Source organism: Prionailurus viverrinus, chromosome A1 (assembly GCF_022837055.1).
Source record: "Prionailurus viverrinus isolate Anna chromosome A1, UM_Priviv_1.0, whole genome shotgun sequence".
NCBI lineage: Eukaryota > Metazoa > Chordata > Mammalia > Carnivora > Felidae > Prionailurus > Prionailurus viverrinus.
This window is the reverse complement of record NC_062561.1, coordinates 193,998,267-194,016,401: the sequence shown is the minus strand read 5'-3', so window position 1 is coordinate 194,016,401 and position 18,135 is coordinate 193,998,267. Positions and strand designations below refer to the sequence as shown.

The following is an 18,135-nucleotide window of genomic DNA, read 5'->3' as shown; positions in this document are numbered from 1 at the left end:
GCTGGCCATAGGAAACAAAGCAAAAGGGACAGATTCTAAATATCTATTGGAAGGAGAAGAAAGTGCCTCAATGATGCGTGGGCTTGGAGTGGGGTGAAAGAAGAGAGAATCAAGGGTGGTACAGGTTGCAGTTAACGGATTCGGTTGTCCGAAGCTTTTAACTTGAACATTTGGTCTGCGATGCCCCTGGAGCATCTAAGCTCCAGAGGCTGTTTTCTGGAGCTCTGAGGAGAGGCCTCAGCTAGAACTATGGAGTTGGGGGTTATCAGCCTGTAATTTTAATTATCTGAAGGTAGACTTGGGGATGGAAAAGAATATTACAGTTACTGAGTCAAGTTGCCATTTTAAAACCTAGCTTTTATTAAAGGCTTTATGTTCAATTTACAAATCTTGTTATTCCTTTATAAATCTGGTGATTTTTCATATAAAGATAAGAACAATCACTTTCACTTGTTCTTTGATTACTGTTGAATTAATTCTTAAGTTTAGCAGATTCAATCCTCCTTAAACATTTAACAGGCTTACAGATTTAATTAATCAAATTTCCTTAGACATTTCAGACTACAATTACAAATTTAATATGTCTGATTTTCTCAAACACTTTAAATGCCCAACAGGGCAGACTTACAAATCTAAAAAGCAAGATCTTTCAAGCACTTAAGGAACTGTTGTAAATTAATTACCTAAAGTTATAAATGTAGCAAAGCAGATTCTCTTGGCCATTTCAAGAATCTCAAATCCTACACAAAGCAAAACAAGGATCATAGAAGCTTCTATCTGTATTCATTTCTTCATTATTTGAATATTTCACTATATTTCCTTTCTGTAGTTACAGATTTACTTCCCCAGCAGAAAACTCAGAATTTTTTCCAAAAAAAAATTGTTATTTGAAACCAAACTACATAATAACAGGGAGGAGAGATTATAAAATATTCCTTGAAGAAAGACTATAGGATTGTCTATAAATGGTAGTTAAAAGCATGTGCACCACCCTTCCCCACACACACACAAAATTACACAGAAACTGAGGGTATCAGTCTGGGTCCAATTAAGAGAGAGAAATCACACAGTAATTTGAACAGAGGAAAGCTAATATAAAGATTTATGAATTATAACAGGGCACAGTAGTAAAACAGTAAAGAGAACTCTAAAGAATTCAGGAGTAGCAGATAAGGAGCATCCCCTACCCCAAGGGCTGAGATAGAGAACCCATCTAGGAACATCTCCAAAGGCAAGGGAATTAAAAGCAAAAATGAACTATTGGGACCTCATCAAGATAAAAAGCTTCTGCACTGCAAATGAAAAACAATCAACAAAACTAAAAGACAACCGATAGAGTTGGAAAAGATATTTGCAAATGGCATGTCGGATAAAGGGCTAGTATCCAAAATCTGTAAAGAACTCACCAAACTCCACACCCGAAAAATAAGTAATCCCGTGAAGAAATAGGCAGAAGAGGGGTGCCTGGGTGGCTCAGTTGGTTGGGCGTCTGACTTCGGCTCAGGTCATGATCTCACGGTCCGTGAGTTCGAGCCCCGCATCGGGCTCTGTGCTGACAGCTCGGAGCCTGGAGCCTGCTTCCGATTCTGAGTCTCCCTCTCTCTCTCTGACCCTCCCCCGTTCATGCTCTGTCTCTCTCTGTCTCAAATATAAATAAACATTAAAAAATTAAAAAAAAAAGAAATAGGCAGAAGACATGAATAGACACTTTTCTAAAGAAGACATCCGGATGGCCAACAGGCACATGAAAAGATGCTCAATGTCACTCATCAGGGAAATACAAATCAAAACCACACTGAGGTACCACCTCATTCTGGTCAGAGTGGCTAAAATGAACAAATCAGGAGACTACAGATGCTGGCGAGGATGTGGAGAAACGGGAACCCTCTTGCACTGTTGGTGGGAATGCAAACTGGTGCAGCCACTCTGGAAAACAGTGTGGAGGTTCCTCAAAAAATTAATAGATCTACCCTATGACCCAGCAATCACACAGCTAGGAATTTACCCAAGGGATACAGGAGTGCTGATGCATAGGGGCACTTGTACCCCAATGTTTATAGCATCACTTTCAACAATAGCCAAATTATGGAAAGAGCCTAAATGTCCATCAACTGACAAATGGATACAGAAGATGTGGTTTATATATACAATGGAATACTACATGGCAACGAGAAAGAATGAAATATGGCCTTTTGTAGCAACGTGGATGGAACTGGAGGGTATTATGCTAAGTGAAATAAGTCAGGCAGAGATGGAACTGGAGGGTATTATGCTAAGTGAAATAAGTCAGGCAGAGAAAGACAGATACCATATGTTTTCACTCATATGTGGATCCTGAGAAACTTAACAGAAGACCAGGGTGGAGGGGGACGGGGGAAAAAGTTAGAGAGAGGGAAGGAGGCAAACCATAAGAGACTCTTAAATACTGAGAATAAACTGAGGGTTGATGGGGAGTGGGAGGGAGGGGAAAGTGGGTGATGGGCATTGAGGAGGGCACCTGTTGGGATGAGCACTGAGTGTTGTATGGAAACCAATTTGACAATAAATTCCATAGAGAGACAGACAGAGAGACAGAGAGACAGAACCCATCTAGGAAAAGGAAAAGGCACCATTCTCCCCTGCTCCAGGGGCAGTGCCAGGGGAAAATCTGGCGAAGAAGCTGTGTGTATTGTAGCAGCCTGGCACTGGATGTAAGTGCTGTTTTGAAAAATATCTAAGGGCAACATATATGTGGGAAATGTAGACCTCTCATCCGTACCAGTCAACTTTGGAGGCAACATCACACACTGCCTTGTATAGACACCCAACTGTTTTCTGGGTATGTGTCTGAGCTCCCCCCGCTAGAAGATATTCTCTTTTAGGGTAAAGATTATGTTTTATTCTTCTCTTGTGGCCGACCCTGATATGGGTATATGTAATACGTTCAATAATTTACTTCTGAATGTATGAAGTCTGAGTGAGGCATTCTATTAAACTGTGCCTTTTTTCCTATTAATTTTCATCCTATATTTTCCTACTATAAAAGCAATAATTGCTTCCTGGGGAAAATGCAAAGGTAGACCAAAAGGAGAAAAATATCAACCATATTTCCACTATCCATGATAATAATTACTATTAGAACATTAGTACTTTGGTAGATTTCATATGCACAAATAGTTGCTTTCCTTTTTTATTTTTTAACTTATATGTACACACATATCCCATATGCAATTTAAAAATTTTTTTTCAACGTTTTTTATTTATTTTTGGGACAGAGAGAGACAGAGCATGAACGGGGGAGGGGCAAAGAGAGAGGGAGACACAGAATCGGAAACAGGCTCCAGGCTCTGAGCCATCAGCCCAGAGCCTGACGCGGGGCTCGAACTCACGGACCGCGAGATCGTGACCTGGCTGAAGTCCGACGCTTAACCGACTGCGCCACCCAGGCGCCCCTACCATATGCAATTTTAAATCCTGCATTTTTAAGTTAACATGAATACAGCACTTCTCCAACTCATCATCAATTCTTTGTTGAAGAGTCCATGATGAATTGTTCTATATAGAAAACACTTACAGTGATGTTGAAACTACCTTAAATGTTGAAAAGATCATAAATAACTGCAAAATATCTCACTCTGAAGATGTTAGGTAGTTTACCTAACCACTTCTCTTGTGGAACTTGAGGTTCTTTTTCTATTTTCCTTTTATAAATAATCCTACAATGAACATCCTTGTTTAAATTTTTCTCTGGTAGGCCAATTTCCTGAAATGGCTGTTCTGCATGTGAAATTACTAGACGAGAGGGTACAAATACGTTCAAGGTCACTGAAGAAAATTTAAGATCACAGAGCATCTGCTCCTAAACATGGGAACTGGTAGCTTTCCTTTTTTTCATCAGGGCACAAACCAAAAACCTCTTTAATGCCAAGCCACCTAGTACTACCAAAATAGGTACAAGTGCTCACCTAACACTCCCGCCCCCTGAACACCCCACACGCCCACCCAGGTCAATGCTACCCATCCCTAAATGATTGTGTGACCGCATGACCCTATGACCCTGGGCTAGTCCCTTTGGGCCTTTGGTCAGTGTTAGTCCCCAAGTTGCCCAGCAGAGAGGTGACCTGACTAGGGGTGCTAGACTAGATTTTCCGAAGGCCCTTCTGGGTGTGTGATGCCCTGGGTACCTAACCCCAAGCTCAGGGGCTTGCTAGCTATTGTGGATAGATCGGGAGGATTAAAGCAATAGAAGCTATAGAAGCAATAGAAGCTTACAGAGCTTCAGGGAAGGCTCAAGATACAGCAAGCCCTTCCCCATGCCGAGACTGGCCCTTGATCCTCCACTCCAACCTTTTCTCCCGGTCTTCCGCAGTCCCCGCTTCCCCGCGCGGTTCACCTAGTCCACCCTCCAGACGTTATACTGACTTCCGATTCTTCCCAGCCGTAGGGTCACAAAAGCCCCGTAGGGGTTTTCTTCCTCCCTCTCCTCTTTCGGCGCCGACCAAGCCAGTCCCAGTCTCTACAGTCTGAGGTTTCCGCCACCCTCCAGCATCCGACTACCTTGCAATACCCGCCATCAGACCCCCATCATCTCCTCTGCACGTCTTTCCACGTATCTGTACCGGCTTGTCCCTCAGTCTTTCCCGCCATGCCTGGCTTTCTGTGCTGTTTCATCCACCCTATCTCCCGTCGGTCTGCGGGTCCTCTGGCCCTGGTCCTGCGGTTTTTACGTTCTCATGACAGAACCTCTATCCTCGTCAGGTACCCCCTCAATGCCCCTCCCTATGTTTGTCCCTCGGCGCCCCCGCCCACGTCTACACTTCAGTACGCCCCCGATTGTGCTCCTCCGTTCCCGGAATCTGGCCCTCCGTCCAGCCAGGCCCCTGCTCACTATCCCTCCCCGAGCCTGAAGAGTCTGCGGCCCGGTTCCCCTCCCGCACCCGGGTAACTCTTCCCTCTTCCACTTTCTCTACTTTGAACCCATCCCAGCAGAGTCCAGGAAGTAGCCAGGCGCCGGGGACTGGCGGCGGAGGCGCCCAATGGGGTGCGCCAGCGGTGGCAGGGGCCCCGCCCACAGAGCGAACGAGGCCAATGGCCGCGCGGAGGCGGGACTTCCGCTGTCCCGCGGAGGGCGGGGGAGCGAACTGTTGTGGTGCGGTGTGTTGGGCGGGCGGCGGCCGGGTGGCCCAGGGGCTGCCGCGGGACTCGGGGCGCAGCCGAGCGGCTGCAGGGGTGGAGCGAGCCGGACGCGCCCCGGGGCCCGGGCGCCGCGGGTTCGAGGCCGGGTCCCGCGCGGGGAGGCCGTGCCACCCCGGCGGAGCTGCCCGGCGGCGAGTTTGCCCCGCAGCCGAAAGAAGGCGGGAGCCGGCGGGGGCCCTCGAAACCCCCTGGCAAGCCGGGCCCGGAGTCCCCAGGGAGCGGCTGCTTCCTGGGACGCCCTCCCGGACGCCCCCGCCGAAGGGTAACGGTTCTGGGCCCCCGGCAGAAGGCGCCTCCGGGTGACCCCCGGCGGGGCCCTGCGAGCCGCGGGAGCCGACCCCGGGGCCTCGAGCGGGGAGGAAGGGGCTTTCCGGAGGCGCGGGGCCAGGGACCGAAGAAGCCGGAGCGCAGCGGAGCAGAGCCGGGCCTCCTGGGCGCGGGGCAGGGCAGCGCCTGGTCTGGAGACGGACTCCGGGACCCTCGGGTGCGGGGGCCTCGGCGACCTGCCCCGCGGGGCGCGCGGCCGCGGAGTGGCCTACTGGGGATCCTCCCGCAGAGGGGCCGGCCCGGGGCGGGGAGATGAACGGCTTTAGCACGGAGGAGGACAGCCGCGAAGGGCCCCCCGCCGCCCCCGCCGCCGCCCCGGGCTACGGCCAGAGCTGCTGCCTCATCGAGGACGGCGAGCGCTGCGTCCGGCCCGCGGGCAACGCCTCCTTCAGCAAGAGGGTCCAGAAGAGCATCTCGCAGAAGAAACTCAAGCTGGACATCGACAAGAGCGTGAGTCCGCCCCTGCCCCTGCCCCTGTCCCCGGCTGGGTCCCTGCGCGCCGCCGTCCTCCGGCCGCTGTCCCCGGCTGAGGGCCGGACCCCGGGGCCCTCCCCGCCCTGGGCCTCGCCGCCCTTTATCTGCAAACTGGGTGGGGAGTTGCACTCGGGATTTCAAAGGCCGCTTCAGCGCAGACAGTCTCCGACTGGGATTCTGCCCAAATCCGGGAGATTGGGGGCGGCGGGGGGAAGGGGGCTCCGAGGACCTCTCCTTCCTGGGGAGATTTGACAACAGTTTAGGGCTTGTTGTGTTGATTTAGAGCAGGGAGACATGGGTTAATATTGTTGGCCCACGAAAGAGCAAGTGTTGGGGAGGGGGCGATGAAGGGGCCCAGCTCTTCTTTAACTTCTCCTCTTCTCGGAACCATGTTATTCCTTCAGAGATGGAAAGGTGGCAGTTACTTCCCCCCTGCCGCGGCCTCGGCTTCTGCAGAGGGTCATCGAGCTCGCTGCTTTGCATGCAGCTGTGGGGAAATGGGATTTTTCAAGGATGTGGCAGAAATAAGGCCAAGACCAGGTCTTGGGAGGCGGTTCCTGCAGTCCAAGTGACCAGGAGGAAGAAAATCAGTTTTCTTAGGGGTAACTTCTTAGGGAGGGGGGCTTTAAATTTGATTAGAATCACCCTGTGTTTTGTGCCTAATTATAGGGAAACTTTTCCTGTGTGATTTCACCACTTCTAGTTAACAATTCTAAAGATGTGCCTATTGTCAACCAATTAAGAACTTTTTAGTTTGACATCTGTTGCTGCAAGCCTTAAGTGGCTGCCTTGTGATTAGGAATTGGAAATGAGTTGAGGGGGGTTTTAATATTCTGGTAGACAAGCTAAGTTCAGGTGGTTAACATCCGTTCTTTTTTAGGACCAAAATTCCACTGTTGGGGAAAATCATAGATTGCTTGTTAAACTGAAAGGGCAACCACTTTTTTACTTTGGGTTTTGCAGCTGAAACTGAGGCCCAGAGATAGGAAAGGACAGTGCCAAAGTGTCACAGTGACTGAGAGGCTGGTTAATTTAAAAACCATTATCTGATTTACTTCCAAGCACCATGCATAAGCCTTGATTAAGTCTTAATAAATAAAATATCTTCCCTGCCCTTTTCTCCAGGCTCTTCCCTCCCACCCCCAAGTTTTTTTTAAGTTAACAATTACAATACATATTTGCAACTCTTGAATGTAAAGATGCTATTTTAAAAAATGGCTGGGAGTGAGTTAATGGCTTTTCTTATTACAAATCTCTATGGATGGATGGATGAAAGAAATTCATCTGAGGGCAAACAATTGGCTAGAGATCCAGATTAGGACACACGCTGAAGTGAAATGCCTAATCCTAAGACAGCAGTGAATTCATCCTCTTGGAAACACTGCCTACCTTTTGTGTAGGTGGTTGGGCAACTTTACTTGAGCAGCTTATAATAATAATATTTTCCAGTCCTTAAAAAAAAAGAAATTTCCTGTTCTTTTAAACCCTTGGATGCCATGACATCTGAACAATTGTGATGCTGCCACCGGGGGGCTCCATTTACCCAGTGACCCCACTGGAAAAACCTGTGTTGAGCTACGTTGGTGTTTTCACACACACTGTCTACAAAAGAGGCATCCTGAGCCTGGCACCAGAGTTCCCCCAAAGTAATGCTTCTGGAGGAGTCGTGTTTCAAGATGGAATCACTCACAACTTGTTTCAAGGTGGTGGTGTACAATCATTATTTCTGAAGGGGATTCTATTTCATTCTCACAGGCTTGGGCAGGAATTCAATTCTAAGTAACTGCTGTGTTACAAGAAATTTTAGCTGTTGCAGAAAGGGAAACAGAAAAGAAAAACACTAGAGCCTTTGCTAGCACCCTCCTTCCTCAACCCGTAGCCCCCAAAGGTCACTGAGCTCTGAAATTTTTGAAAACCAGTATGTACTTCAAAATGGTTAAGGAGAAATAATGACTATTTATCTTGTAAAAGGGTCTAGCAGAGAACCTTTTAAAATAATAGCACCAAAAGTCCAACTCAGGCAGTTTAAATTCATTTGATGTAGACATTGGCAGTGTTCTATGAGTTATTAACATATAACGTGTTTTCAAACATTCCTCCAATTGACATATTTCTGCTTTATTCTGGAGAAAAGTGAAGTTGAGAACAGTATAAAGAAAATGTTGGGGTAGGAAAGGACCTGTGTGAGGGATCAGAAGGTCTGAGTGACCTTGGCCAGATCATAACTCCATCTGTGTGGCTTCTGTTTCTCTCTGTAGAAAATGAGATCAGGGCCAGCGGGGTTACACGGGTGATTGCTAAGTTCTCTTCCATCCAGGATTCCGTTATTCTAGTGTCCTGACCTGAAATCTCCCAGCCACAGCTCGGGAAATCACCTCTGCGGCCTGTTCTACCAAGTGTGGCACTCTGTGAATTTGAGAAGCTGCTTAATCTCAGAGTTTACACATGGAACTAGCTAACATGAGGGCCAGCTTCCTATCAGGGATGGACAGTAGGGTGTGAGTGTGCTTTCTGCCCTGATAAAACCTTGTCCCGTGGTCCATACATCAACCGGGAGGGATTCTTTGGGACAGCGACATGCTGTAACTGAAAGTCCTTTGACAGAGTTGACTCTGGCAAAGCTACTCCAATTTGTAACCATTTGTAACTGGTGGCTTTTGCTGGCCTAAGCTGTTTTTAGATGCGAGGGACGCCTCTGTTGGTGCGACTGCACTTACTGAACACCTGCTGTCTGCAAGATATGGTCACAATCTAAACTGAAAAGTACTCATGACTCCCCAACCCAACCACATGAAAGTGATCGTTCATCTGACTGCAAAGCGATTTTCATTATTTTCTCCGTGAAAAGACCTGAATTAATTGATGTTGGTTTCCTGTCAGCTTACTTTTATCTTTAAGAATTTAAGGAATAGGGCGACTGGGTGGCTCAGTCTGTTGAGCGTCCAACTTTTGATTTCGGCTCAGGTCATGATCTCATGGTTCATGAGTTCCAGCCCTGCGTCGGACCTGCTGGGGATTTTCTCTCTCCCTCTCTTCTCTGCCCCTCCCCTGCTCATGCTCACTCTCGCTCTCTCAAAATAAGTAAGTAAGCTTAAAAATTAAAAAAAAAAGAAACGAAAGAAAGAATTAGGAGTGCCTGGGTTGCTCAGTCAGTTAAGCATCTGACTTTTGATTTTGGCTCAGGTCATGATCTCACAGTTCGTGAGTTCGAGCCCCAAATCGGGTTCTGTGCTGACAGTGCAGAGCCTGCTTAGGATTCTCTCTCTGTGTCCCTCCGCCCCTCCCTCAAAAATAAAATAAGAACAAATAAATTTTAAAAAATAATAAAGTAAACATTTGAAAAAATAAAAAATTTAAAAAATTAAAAAAAAAGAATTTAAGGAACAGAGGTTCCTGGCTGGCTCATTTGGTAGAACATGCAACTCTCAATCTCAGGGTTGTGAGTTCAAGCCCTATGCTGGCACCGAGCCTACTTAAAAGAAAGAAAAAAAAAAAGAAGGAATAAACTCAAATTCAGAAGTCCCTCAAGAACATTTGTGTGACATCTGCCTCAGTGTCAATAACCCCAAGTCATTTACATAGGCATTTAGTTTGTTAGGTTTTTGAGTGTCTCCTCCAGCCAACCCTGGCACTTACATTCTTCAGTAAAAACACGTTACTACTTAGCTGCTGTTGCTGCCTTCACTTACTATTATGCCTCCAGCCTGCATTCGAAAATCAGCGGTAGCATCCACCTTCTTCCATGTGGCTTCTGGGAGAATGAGAATCTCTGCACCTTTCCACTTCTCTTTGTGGACCAGAGGTGTGCTGATGCAAGAAGTATAATTCTGATACACAGAAATCAAGTTTTTCAGAGAGACGTCATCCTACAGTAGTAGCTGTTGTCCGTGTGAAAATAGGAAGTCCTGTCTGCCGTCGCCACAGCCCCATCCTTCCTCCTCTCCTCCTTCCTGAGACAGTGCCTTCCAGCCCATTGTAAATTCATAACTCCTACAGGTCTGAAAATGTCACATCACTCCCTGCTTCCAAAACCTTGGGGGACTCTGTCTTAAGGAAAGTCTAAGCTGTTCTCGTAGCCCCCACCCCCGAACTCTCATTGTGCTCCCGTGTGGGCCGTTATCTCCACCTCACTGACACTGTCTACCCTGGGCTGCCTCCCTCACGCCTTCTTGTCAGCCGTGTTTGAGACTCTAAGTCTTGGCTCTTCTTCCCATCTGGAATGCTTCCTATCTACCTCTAAATCCTCCCTTGTAGTCAGGGACCTCTGCACTGACTGTCCCAGCCACAGGCATGTCTTCCGTGGCTGAATCCGTACCATTTATCGTCTCTAGCCTTCAGTGAGGACTTAGTTTATGATCTGCCGCCCAGTGTGATAGTAATGTTCGTGTCTCTTTGTGGGTTTTTTCTTCTGCAACCCAACATAAAACCTCTAGAAATTAGGGTCTACGTCTCATTCTTCCTTCTGTCTCTTCAGTGCCTTGCAGTGGCGAGAACCCCATAATTTGGTAGATACCTGTTGCTGTTTCCATGGAATCGGCAGCTCTCACTTTAATTTGCTTCCCATCAGGTAAGGCACCTGTATATCTGCGACTTCCACAAAAATTTCATCCAGAGTGTACGAAATAAAAGGAAGAGGAAGACAAGTGACGATGGCGGAGATTCTCCTGAGCACGACACTGACATTCCTGAGGTAAAGGTCAAAAGGATCAGCTTGAGAAAGCTGGGAGAATGGATTCTAATGTGATCGTTATCTCTGGCCTGGTCTACTAGTTGTATTCAGAAATAATTTTAGTCCCCTTTGTTTTGCTGTGGTTTGTTTGAAAAGTGAATCAGAGAGAGAGTCATGGTAATATCAAATCTGAGGGCAGAAAACTTAGAAATCAACTAGTCTCACTGCCCCATCATTTCACAGACAGGCACAGAGACCCGAGGTCACACACAGAGTTAGGGGGCTCTGGTCCAGTGTCCTTTCCTGTAGGCCATACTGCCTTTCTTCAAGAACCCCCTGATAAATTCTTAACTACAACCACAATGGCAAGTTTTTTTAAACTTTTTTTTGCCTTCAGAGGTGGAGACTGAGCCTATATGGATTGAGGGAAGTCACTTGCCCTCTGTTTTCTCGTCTGCAAAATGAAGGTGGACATTGTCAATGCATACCAGCTCTGATTTCCGTCGCTCTGATCCCTGGTCCAGGCTTGTTCCCAAGGAGCCATTCCAAAGTCAGCTATAAGGTTTCTCACCCCTGGCACTGCTGACATTGGGGGCCAGATAAGCCTTTGCTGTCAGGGCTGTCCCTGACATCATTGGATGTTTAGCCTCATCCCCAGATTCTACCCATTAGATGCCAGTCGCCACAGTAGTGACAATCAAAAAATGTCTTCAGACATTAGCAGGTGTCCTCTGGTGGGGAGGGGGTCGAGCTGGGGGTGGGCAAAAGCATCCCTTGTGGAGAACCATTGCACTAGACGATGAGACTGAGACTTCTCAAACCTTCAAGGTGCCAGTGCCTCCTGCGCAAGCCTGCAGGAAGCAGTATTGGCTTTTCTTTCTATCTAAGTTGTTTTCACTTAAGACTCAGCAGAAGAAGAACCGTTGGTAATGTACGTTGAATATTTGACACATGAATATTTCATAAGGCAACTGCCTGTTAGCACTCAGAGTGGAAATGACTGCGTAGGAATAGAAAGAGTAGGCGGGCCTTTGTCTGCAGATGTGGAGAAACCCTTTGGAAATATGGTCCTTTCCCCTGCCCCTCTCGGTGTCCCTTTTTCTAGCATTGGTTTATAGTATTTTTCTGTCGCCTTTAGCGTTAGTATTATTATTTTATAAAGAAATGGATGTATTCGATTTCAATGCTTTTTACAAAAAAAAAAAAAAGGTTTGAGGAATGTTTTGAAAAGAATGAAGGACTTTGGTCCCTCATATTGATCATTCATTTTGTTTTTAAGTGCTCTCCACCTGCCCGAAGCAAGAACATCTCTTTTAGAGGCAGGTAAAAGCAGCCCAGCTTTCTGGGCCTTCAATATCTCATGACTGTGAAGCTATCCTCTCTTCCTGTGTTAGAAAAAAAAGGGGGGGTCCTTTCCCTCTATCATCCAGCCGCCTACAGAGACCCCAACCTAACCTGCTGATTTGTACATTAGCTACAGTAGCTTTTCAGTTTTCCCTGAAGAGTTGTTGGGGGTTCTGATACCTGAAGGCTCAGCCTAGGGAAGAACTCTTTGAGAACAGCAGTATTTCCCACTGTCCTTCTTCATGCCCCCCATCCAGTCTGCTGCCAAGCTGTGGCCTGTCGTCCTCCAGGATGCCTGTCTGGGTTTACCTTTGCTGTCCATGCTTAGTGTCCCCTTCTAGTATCACCAGCCTCCAAAGCTCAATTCGAGTATCTCATTTCTGATCCCTGCTACAGCATCACCCCCCGCACCCCCCCACCAGTCTTCCCTACAAGCCCCCACTAGACACATCTTTCTGGAACATCACCCTCTACTACCTATGGTAGCTCCTGCTTTTCGAGACCTGCTGCCCTCCAGTCCCACCTTTTAAACCTGTCACTAATGCCTATGACCCCTCTTCCTCTCATGACTTCCTCTCATGACTCTCTGTACTCGTGGTATTCTCTCTCATTCCCTACACTAGCCCCGTCCTTACCATCTTTCTAAACCCTGCTCTCCTTTGCTTCAGTTTCACTGCCTCCGTGAGCCCCCTGAGACCACCCCTTCCCAGCCAGAACTGTGTTTCCACTGTTTTTTGGTTTTGTTTTGATTTGTTTTGTTTTTTGTCCTCCCAGCAAGTTATTAGTCCTCAGTGGATCATTTCTAAGATGTTTCTGTAGTTCTCTTCACCCCTGCCCCTCCTAGAGTAGTGCTGGGCACATAGTGCACTCCTGGTGAGTCATGCCTAATCAGGTGATGGATAATGTGTTTCTCCTCTTCTCTCCAGGTTGACCTGTTCCAGCTGCAGGTGAACACTCTACGGCGTTATAAACGACACTACAAATTGCAGACCAGACCAGGCTTCAATAAGGCCCAGTTAGCAGAAGTAAGTGGACAAATTGCACTGTGAAAAGAAAGCCAGAAGTGTGCTTCTGTCGGTGACCTTGGTTCCCCCTACCGCTATGTGTGTCTGTTGATCATAATGCTGTCCACAGCTCTGGAAACAACTTCCTAGTCCCTCTTTTGTACAATCCAGAATCCCACAGCTTTACCTGGAAAGGCCCAGTTTCTATCACAGAAACCATGGCACAGAGAGAGGAAATGACTTATTTAAAATCACACAGCAAGTTCATGGCAGAATTGAGCCTGGAATCTCAAGACTCCTGATCCTAAGTCCTGAGTGTGCTTTTGTTCGTTCATTTGTTTGAATCTTGTTTTGTAAGATTCTTTATAGATATGGTCCTTTCTGCACATCAGGTGTGTCAGATTAATCACCCCAAAACTTTTGCTCATGTTCTTTAAGAGCTATTTTTTTTTAGTTTTTTTTTTTTTTTCCTTGATTTCTTCTACTCTGATATTGGTAATGGAAGCATTTATTCTAATGAATGGAACCCAAGAAATTTTTCTCCTATCCTGAGCTCTGAATACAATTTGGAGGAGGGGGCAGAGAATGGTCTGTTGGCCATTGTTTTAAAATATTGACAGCCTGGCTTGATACTTCTGTCCGATTGGCATTTGTGTGAGGACCTCTCATCACGCTTTTCGTAATGTGTTTTTCTGCCCATTGTAGAAAATTGGGAAAATGGAAAAAAGAAAAATATAATCCTACCATTCATAGATGACCACTCTTTAGTGCTAGTTCTCTGACTTTTTTTTTTCATCAGTCCTAGCCCCCTCAATCCAATCAGAAATTTCCTTAAAAGTTCACAGCCCCATAGGTTTTTGATCTTTTCTTTAGGGGTTTCTTGCTGATCTATCATTTTTACTTTAGACTTCTTCAGCATCTAGATAAAACATAGTGCACAAGACTTACCCCTTTAAGGTAATGTTACCCATTTCCAGCATTCACCCTGGTGAAAGGGATGGGATGAGGTGGGGCAAGAGGAGACCTGCATTCTCAGGACTTATAAAATAAAGCCAAATGTCAGGAGTGCATAGTGAATGACAGATTATTCTTCAAATGTGATGTGTCTTTCAAGAGGCAGTTCTATTTAGGTGAATTCTTGGGTCAAACACTTACATCTGAACAACTGGCTATTCATTTGACACAATTTTACTTTATTCTTAATGTTTGTTTATTTTGAGAGAGAGAGAGCGTGCATTCGCATGAACAGGGGAGGAGCAAAGAGAGAGGGAGAGACAGAATCCCAAACAGGCCCCACACTGTCAGCAGGGAGCCCGATGTAGGGCTTGAACTCAAGAATCGTGAGGTCACGACCTGAGCCAAGATCAACCAACCCAGCCACCCAGGCGCCCCTCATTTGACACAATTTTAAAAAGACACTTTTCTGCCCAGTCCCAGGGCCTGAGAGCTGGAGATGGTAGCAGCTGGCCAAGCAGAGCAGTCCCAACCTGTTCTTCCATGGGGATGACCTTGACTTTTTGCCATGATGGACAGTTGGCTGCCACTGAAATAGAACTGCACTTTGGGAGTGTTGTGGGGGTTAAAGGGCTGCTTTTGGAGGCCCGGAAACCAAATCCCACAGACCCCTGGAGAAGAAGGGCATTCTGAGCTCTATAGCACTGCAGGAAGTTCTGCAGTGATCGTAATCCCCTCCCTAGCTCTGGAAGCTAAGTCCTACTCCCTCTATGGCACAGTTCAGATTTTGTGGCCCTGATTTATGCATGCTTTAATGGACTCTGGTTATTTCCCCCATGTAGACTGTCAGCCGACACTTCAGGAACATACCTGTGAATGAAAAAGAGACCCTCGCCTACTTCATCTACATGGTGAAGAGTAACAAGAGTAGACTGGACCAGAAATCGGAGGGCGGCAAGCAGCTTGAGTGAGGAAGAAGCGCATCAAGGAACAAAGTATGATGCTTAATGCACAGGTGATATCTGCCACGTTTAGGCCCATAAAGACTGTTAAATTTTATTGTAAATAAAGAAGTTTGAATGATGAATACTGTAAATCTTTTCGGTCAGGAGAATCATATTCTCATGAGTCAGCATGTTATACAAAGACTTTCTTTTAAGGCAACTGCTGGACTGAAAAAACAAGACCATAATGAGATTGAGAGACGATGTATTGTAGCATTTAACAAAGCACTAAGCCAATTCTACTGGAAGTGTGGGATAAAAAATATTTCGGTACTCACCTTGTAATACCACTCTGCCTTGTGTGAGAGGTGGCACTGGGATAGCAGTGAGGCCCAGCCAGCTTGAGGAGCGGTAGACCCAGGAACAGACAGACTTGCCCCTGCTTTGTTGCAGGCTTTGTCATTCAGCAGCACATCAGTTTGACAGCGGTCCTCCTCACTGGCCCCATGCCTTGCCTTGCACACGGTAGGCACTCGAGCAGTATCTGTTGGCTAGTTGCACTGTCACTGACCGTGCCGGCCTCGTAACATCTGCTTCACACCTCTAGGTAATGAGACCCCTGCCATTTCTGTTGCTCACCACTTAACTTCTAGAGTACGGAGGAAGTCCTGATGCACCAGCAGGAGGTTTCTCCTCACAAGAGGATTTGAGGGCAAGTGCATGTGCCAAGCTTTGTTCATGGAGGTTCCAGAAACACTGATGCAGAGACCCTCACAGGAGACGCAGCCCTCTGCACACCATCTGTGCTTTACTTTTTGGGGTGAAGTTACGAATTATGACTTCAGTCATTCTAGGCCATAAATGCTTTGACAGATGGAGATATTTAGTGATCTGGGGCCTGTGTTTTCAGAAGTACGAATCCTTAGTTCACAACCACCAAGAAAGCTGCCAAGGATCATGTAATTCCTGCTCATAAGTCCAGTTCTGGGACAAAAAGTCTGACTGGCCTTGACTCCCTGGGCTCGGGGTCACCAGCAAATCATGAGTTTGAGCTATTCGCAAAGGTCGGTGCCATTGTTCATTTTTCTGAGCAGTTTGCCTCCCTTTTAGGGGAAAAGATTGCTAAAATGATTTTTTTTTAAAGTATGAATAATTACCTGAGTTTTTTTAATGTTCAAAACCTCAGATTCCTCTATCTTCTTATATCAGAGCCAAAGTCTCCTTTGAAAGCAAAGCTTTATACCCAAAAATATGCTTTTGAAAAAGTTTCTAATCAGTGTATTAGGGGACAAAGGATGTGAATAGGGGCTGGGAGAAAAAGAGAAGAAAAGGACTTGGATTCTAATTTCTGACCGTCTTGACATGTACTGTGGTCAAAAGTATCACTTTCTTACTCAGTTTCAATTGTGAGTTCTTTCTTAAGCCTTAAATTGTAAAAGGAGCCGTGGATGGCCTGGCCCGGCAGAAAGTTTTAATGTCCCACAGATGGCTTACTCTGGGCATCAGCACAGAGAAGTCAGAACAAAACCCCACTAAGCAGGGTGGTGCACTTTCTGAAGGTCTCCGCTCTGTGAGGCAGAGGGCCATGCTCTCTGTGGACCGGGGACAGGCCACCCTGTCACTAAAATGCAGTGTGTTCCATTGCAGCAAATTTTCACCAGTGTTCAGAATGCACGTCTAGCAGATTACAGCCTTTTTAAATATGTATAAATGAATGTACATAGAGCATACTCTAGACTATGAGGGGATCTTATTTTAATACACCCGGCTATGGATGGCACGTCAAGGTACTCTCTGAGTGTTTTTAGTCATTCAGATTCAGTATGTAGAGATTGTCGTACTGCGTGTAGCTGAAAGATGTTGGTGTGTGGACATCAGGAAGGCTCAAAGGTTATGTGGCTTGTATGGGTTTTTTCCTAAGAGGCTGAGTTAGAAAGGCTTTGGAGGCATCAAACACCAAGCCCCCCCCCCCCCCCGCCTTGTCAAGGGGAGTGTTTTCTCATCAGGCTGCAGTTTGGGGGGCCAGATAGGCCTAGAGGTTAAGGCACTGGTACCCCGCTGTCTGGAAAGGTCCATCTCTTGTCGAGAAAGTGTACCTTTCTGATGTGTAAGTGAAAATTGCAGATGTGTAGATCCTGTCACTGTTTCTTGAACAGCAGGTCCGTTTCCCAGTGGGGAGAGACAGCAGTATGTTTCTGTACAAGAAGCTGTGGTGTTAGGATCCATCTGTTCACGTGTATCGGTAAGCGCACTCTGGTTCCAGCCAGAACCCCGGGGAGACTCGCACCTTCGGCCAGACACTGTGCCGCCTCTCCTCGGAAGAGGTGCTTTTGGAAAATGGAGGTCGTGGGTATCTTTTCACCCTTTGAAAGTGTGTCAGATGAGAGAAAAGACAAAGCTATCTGAACTGACGTTTCTCATGTGTGCAGAAATCTGTTCTTTCATCAAACCACTAAGCCGCTTGCCTTAGCCTCTTCTGCAGTTTCCCATGGCTTGATCTGTGCGCAGGAGGCTTCTGTCTATGGGAAATGGTGGGGCCCTCCGAAGGAGTGGGGTTTGGGGAAAGCAGTGTTCATCTTGGCTGCCTACATTTTTACGCACCTGCCAAGGACTCTTGCGCTTCTCTCCACCTGTAATGTTGCAACATTGCCTTCTCTCCTCTTGGTGCTCCTGGGCAAAACTGGAATGTGAAATCCAGAGCGGACGTTGTCTTCTTAAAGAGTATGGTGCCTGCCTTGGTCCAGCCTGGTGTGGTTCTTTCATATGTGCTGAAGGTTGTCACGTGGAAATGTCAGCATCCTGCTGCTCATGTCGCTCTGATTTAGGGTTTTAAAAAAACAAATGGACAAACTTCTTATTTCAGCAAACACACTCTTAGGTTGGCAACAGCATGTGAAAAAGATCGTAGCTGAATCCCATGAAAGACTGAAACCAAAGGCTTCAAGATTGGCATTGTAAAATGACAAGGAATTTCACTTATGTGTTAGAGCCGCCAAGTTGGTAGATGTTCCTGACATAGCTAAATATTCACTGCTAGCCTTCCAGGGAACAGATATTAATAATTGTTTGCAGCTGGAATGTCACATCTAACCTTGGCATTTCCGCTGCTTATTTTGTGGGAACTTCTTGGTTAATATCCTGCAGGACAACCAGCTGGTAGACGAGGGAGAAAGTAGGAGAGGGGACTTACTCGGGAGCCCTTATCTGTTGAAGTAGGCTGTCCAGACGGTGGATCCCAGCAAAG

At 46.6% G+C, this 18,135-nt stretch overlaps 1 protein-coding gene across 1 annotated transcript; it reads left to right on the top strand.

Moving 5' to 3' along the window:
- The first annotated feature begins 5,106 nt into the window (after nucleotides 1-5,106).
- On the top strand, nucleotides 5,107-15,034 carry SAP30L (SAP30 like). Its single transcript, XM_047826617.1, has 4 exons — nucleotides 5,107-5,952; nucleotides 10,544-10,666; nucleotides 12,916-13,014; nucleotides 14,790-15,034. Exons 1-4 carry the CDS (start codon nucleotides 5,755-5,757, stop codon nucleotides 14,916-14,918), a joined length of 549 nt encoding a protein of 182 aa, XP_047682573.1. The 5' UTR covers nucleotides 5,107-5,754; the 3' UTR covers nucleotides 14,919-15,034.
- Nucleotides 15,035-18,135: the final 3,101 nt, after the last annotated feature.

Excerpts from the sequence above, each read along its gene's own strand:
- SAP30L (XM_047826617.1), top strand. The coding sequence starts at position 5,755 with ATGAACGGCTTTAGCACGGAGGAGGACAGCCGCGAAGGGCCCCCCGCC. Across the intron at positions 5,953-10,543 it reads AGCTGGACATCGACAAGAGC|GTAAGGCACCTGTATATCTG; the intron begins GTGAGTCCGCCC and ends GCTTCCCATCAG. Across the intron at positions 10,667-12,915 it reads ACGACACTGACATTCCTGAG|GTTGACCTGTTCCAGCTGCA; the intron begins GTAAAGGTCAAA and ends TCTTCTCTCCAG.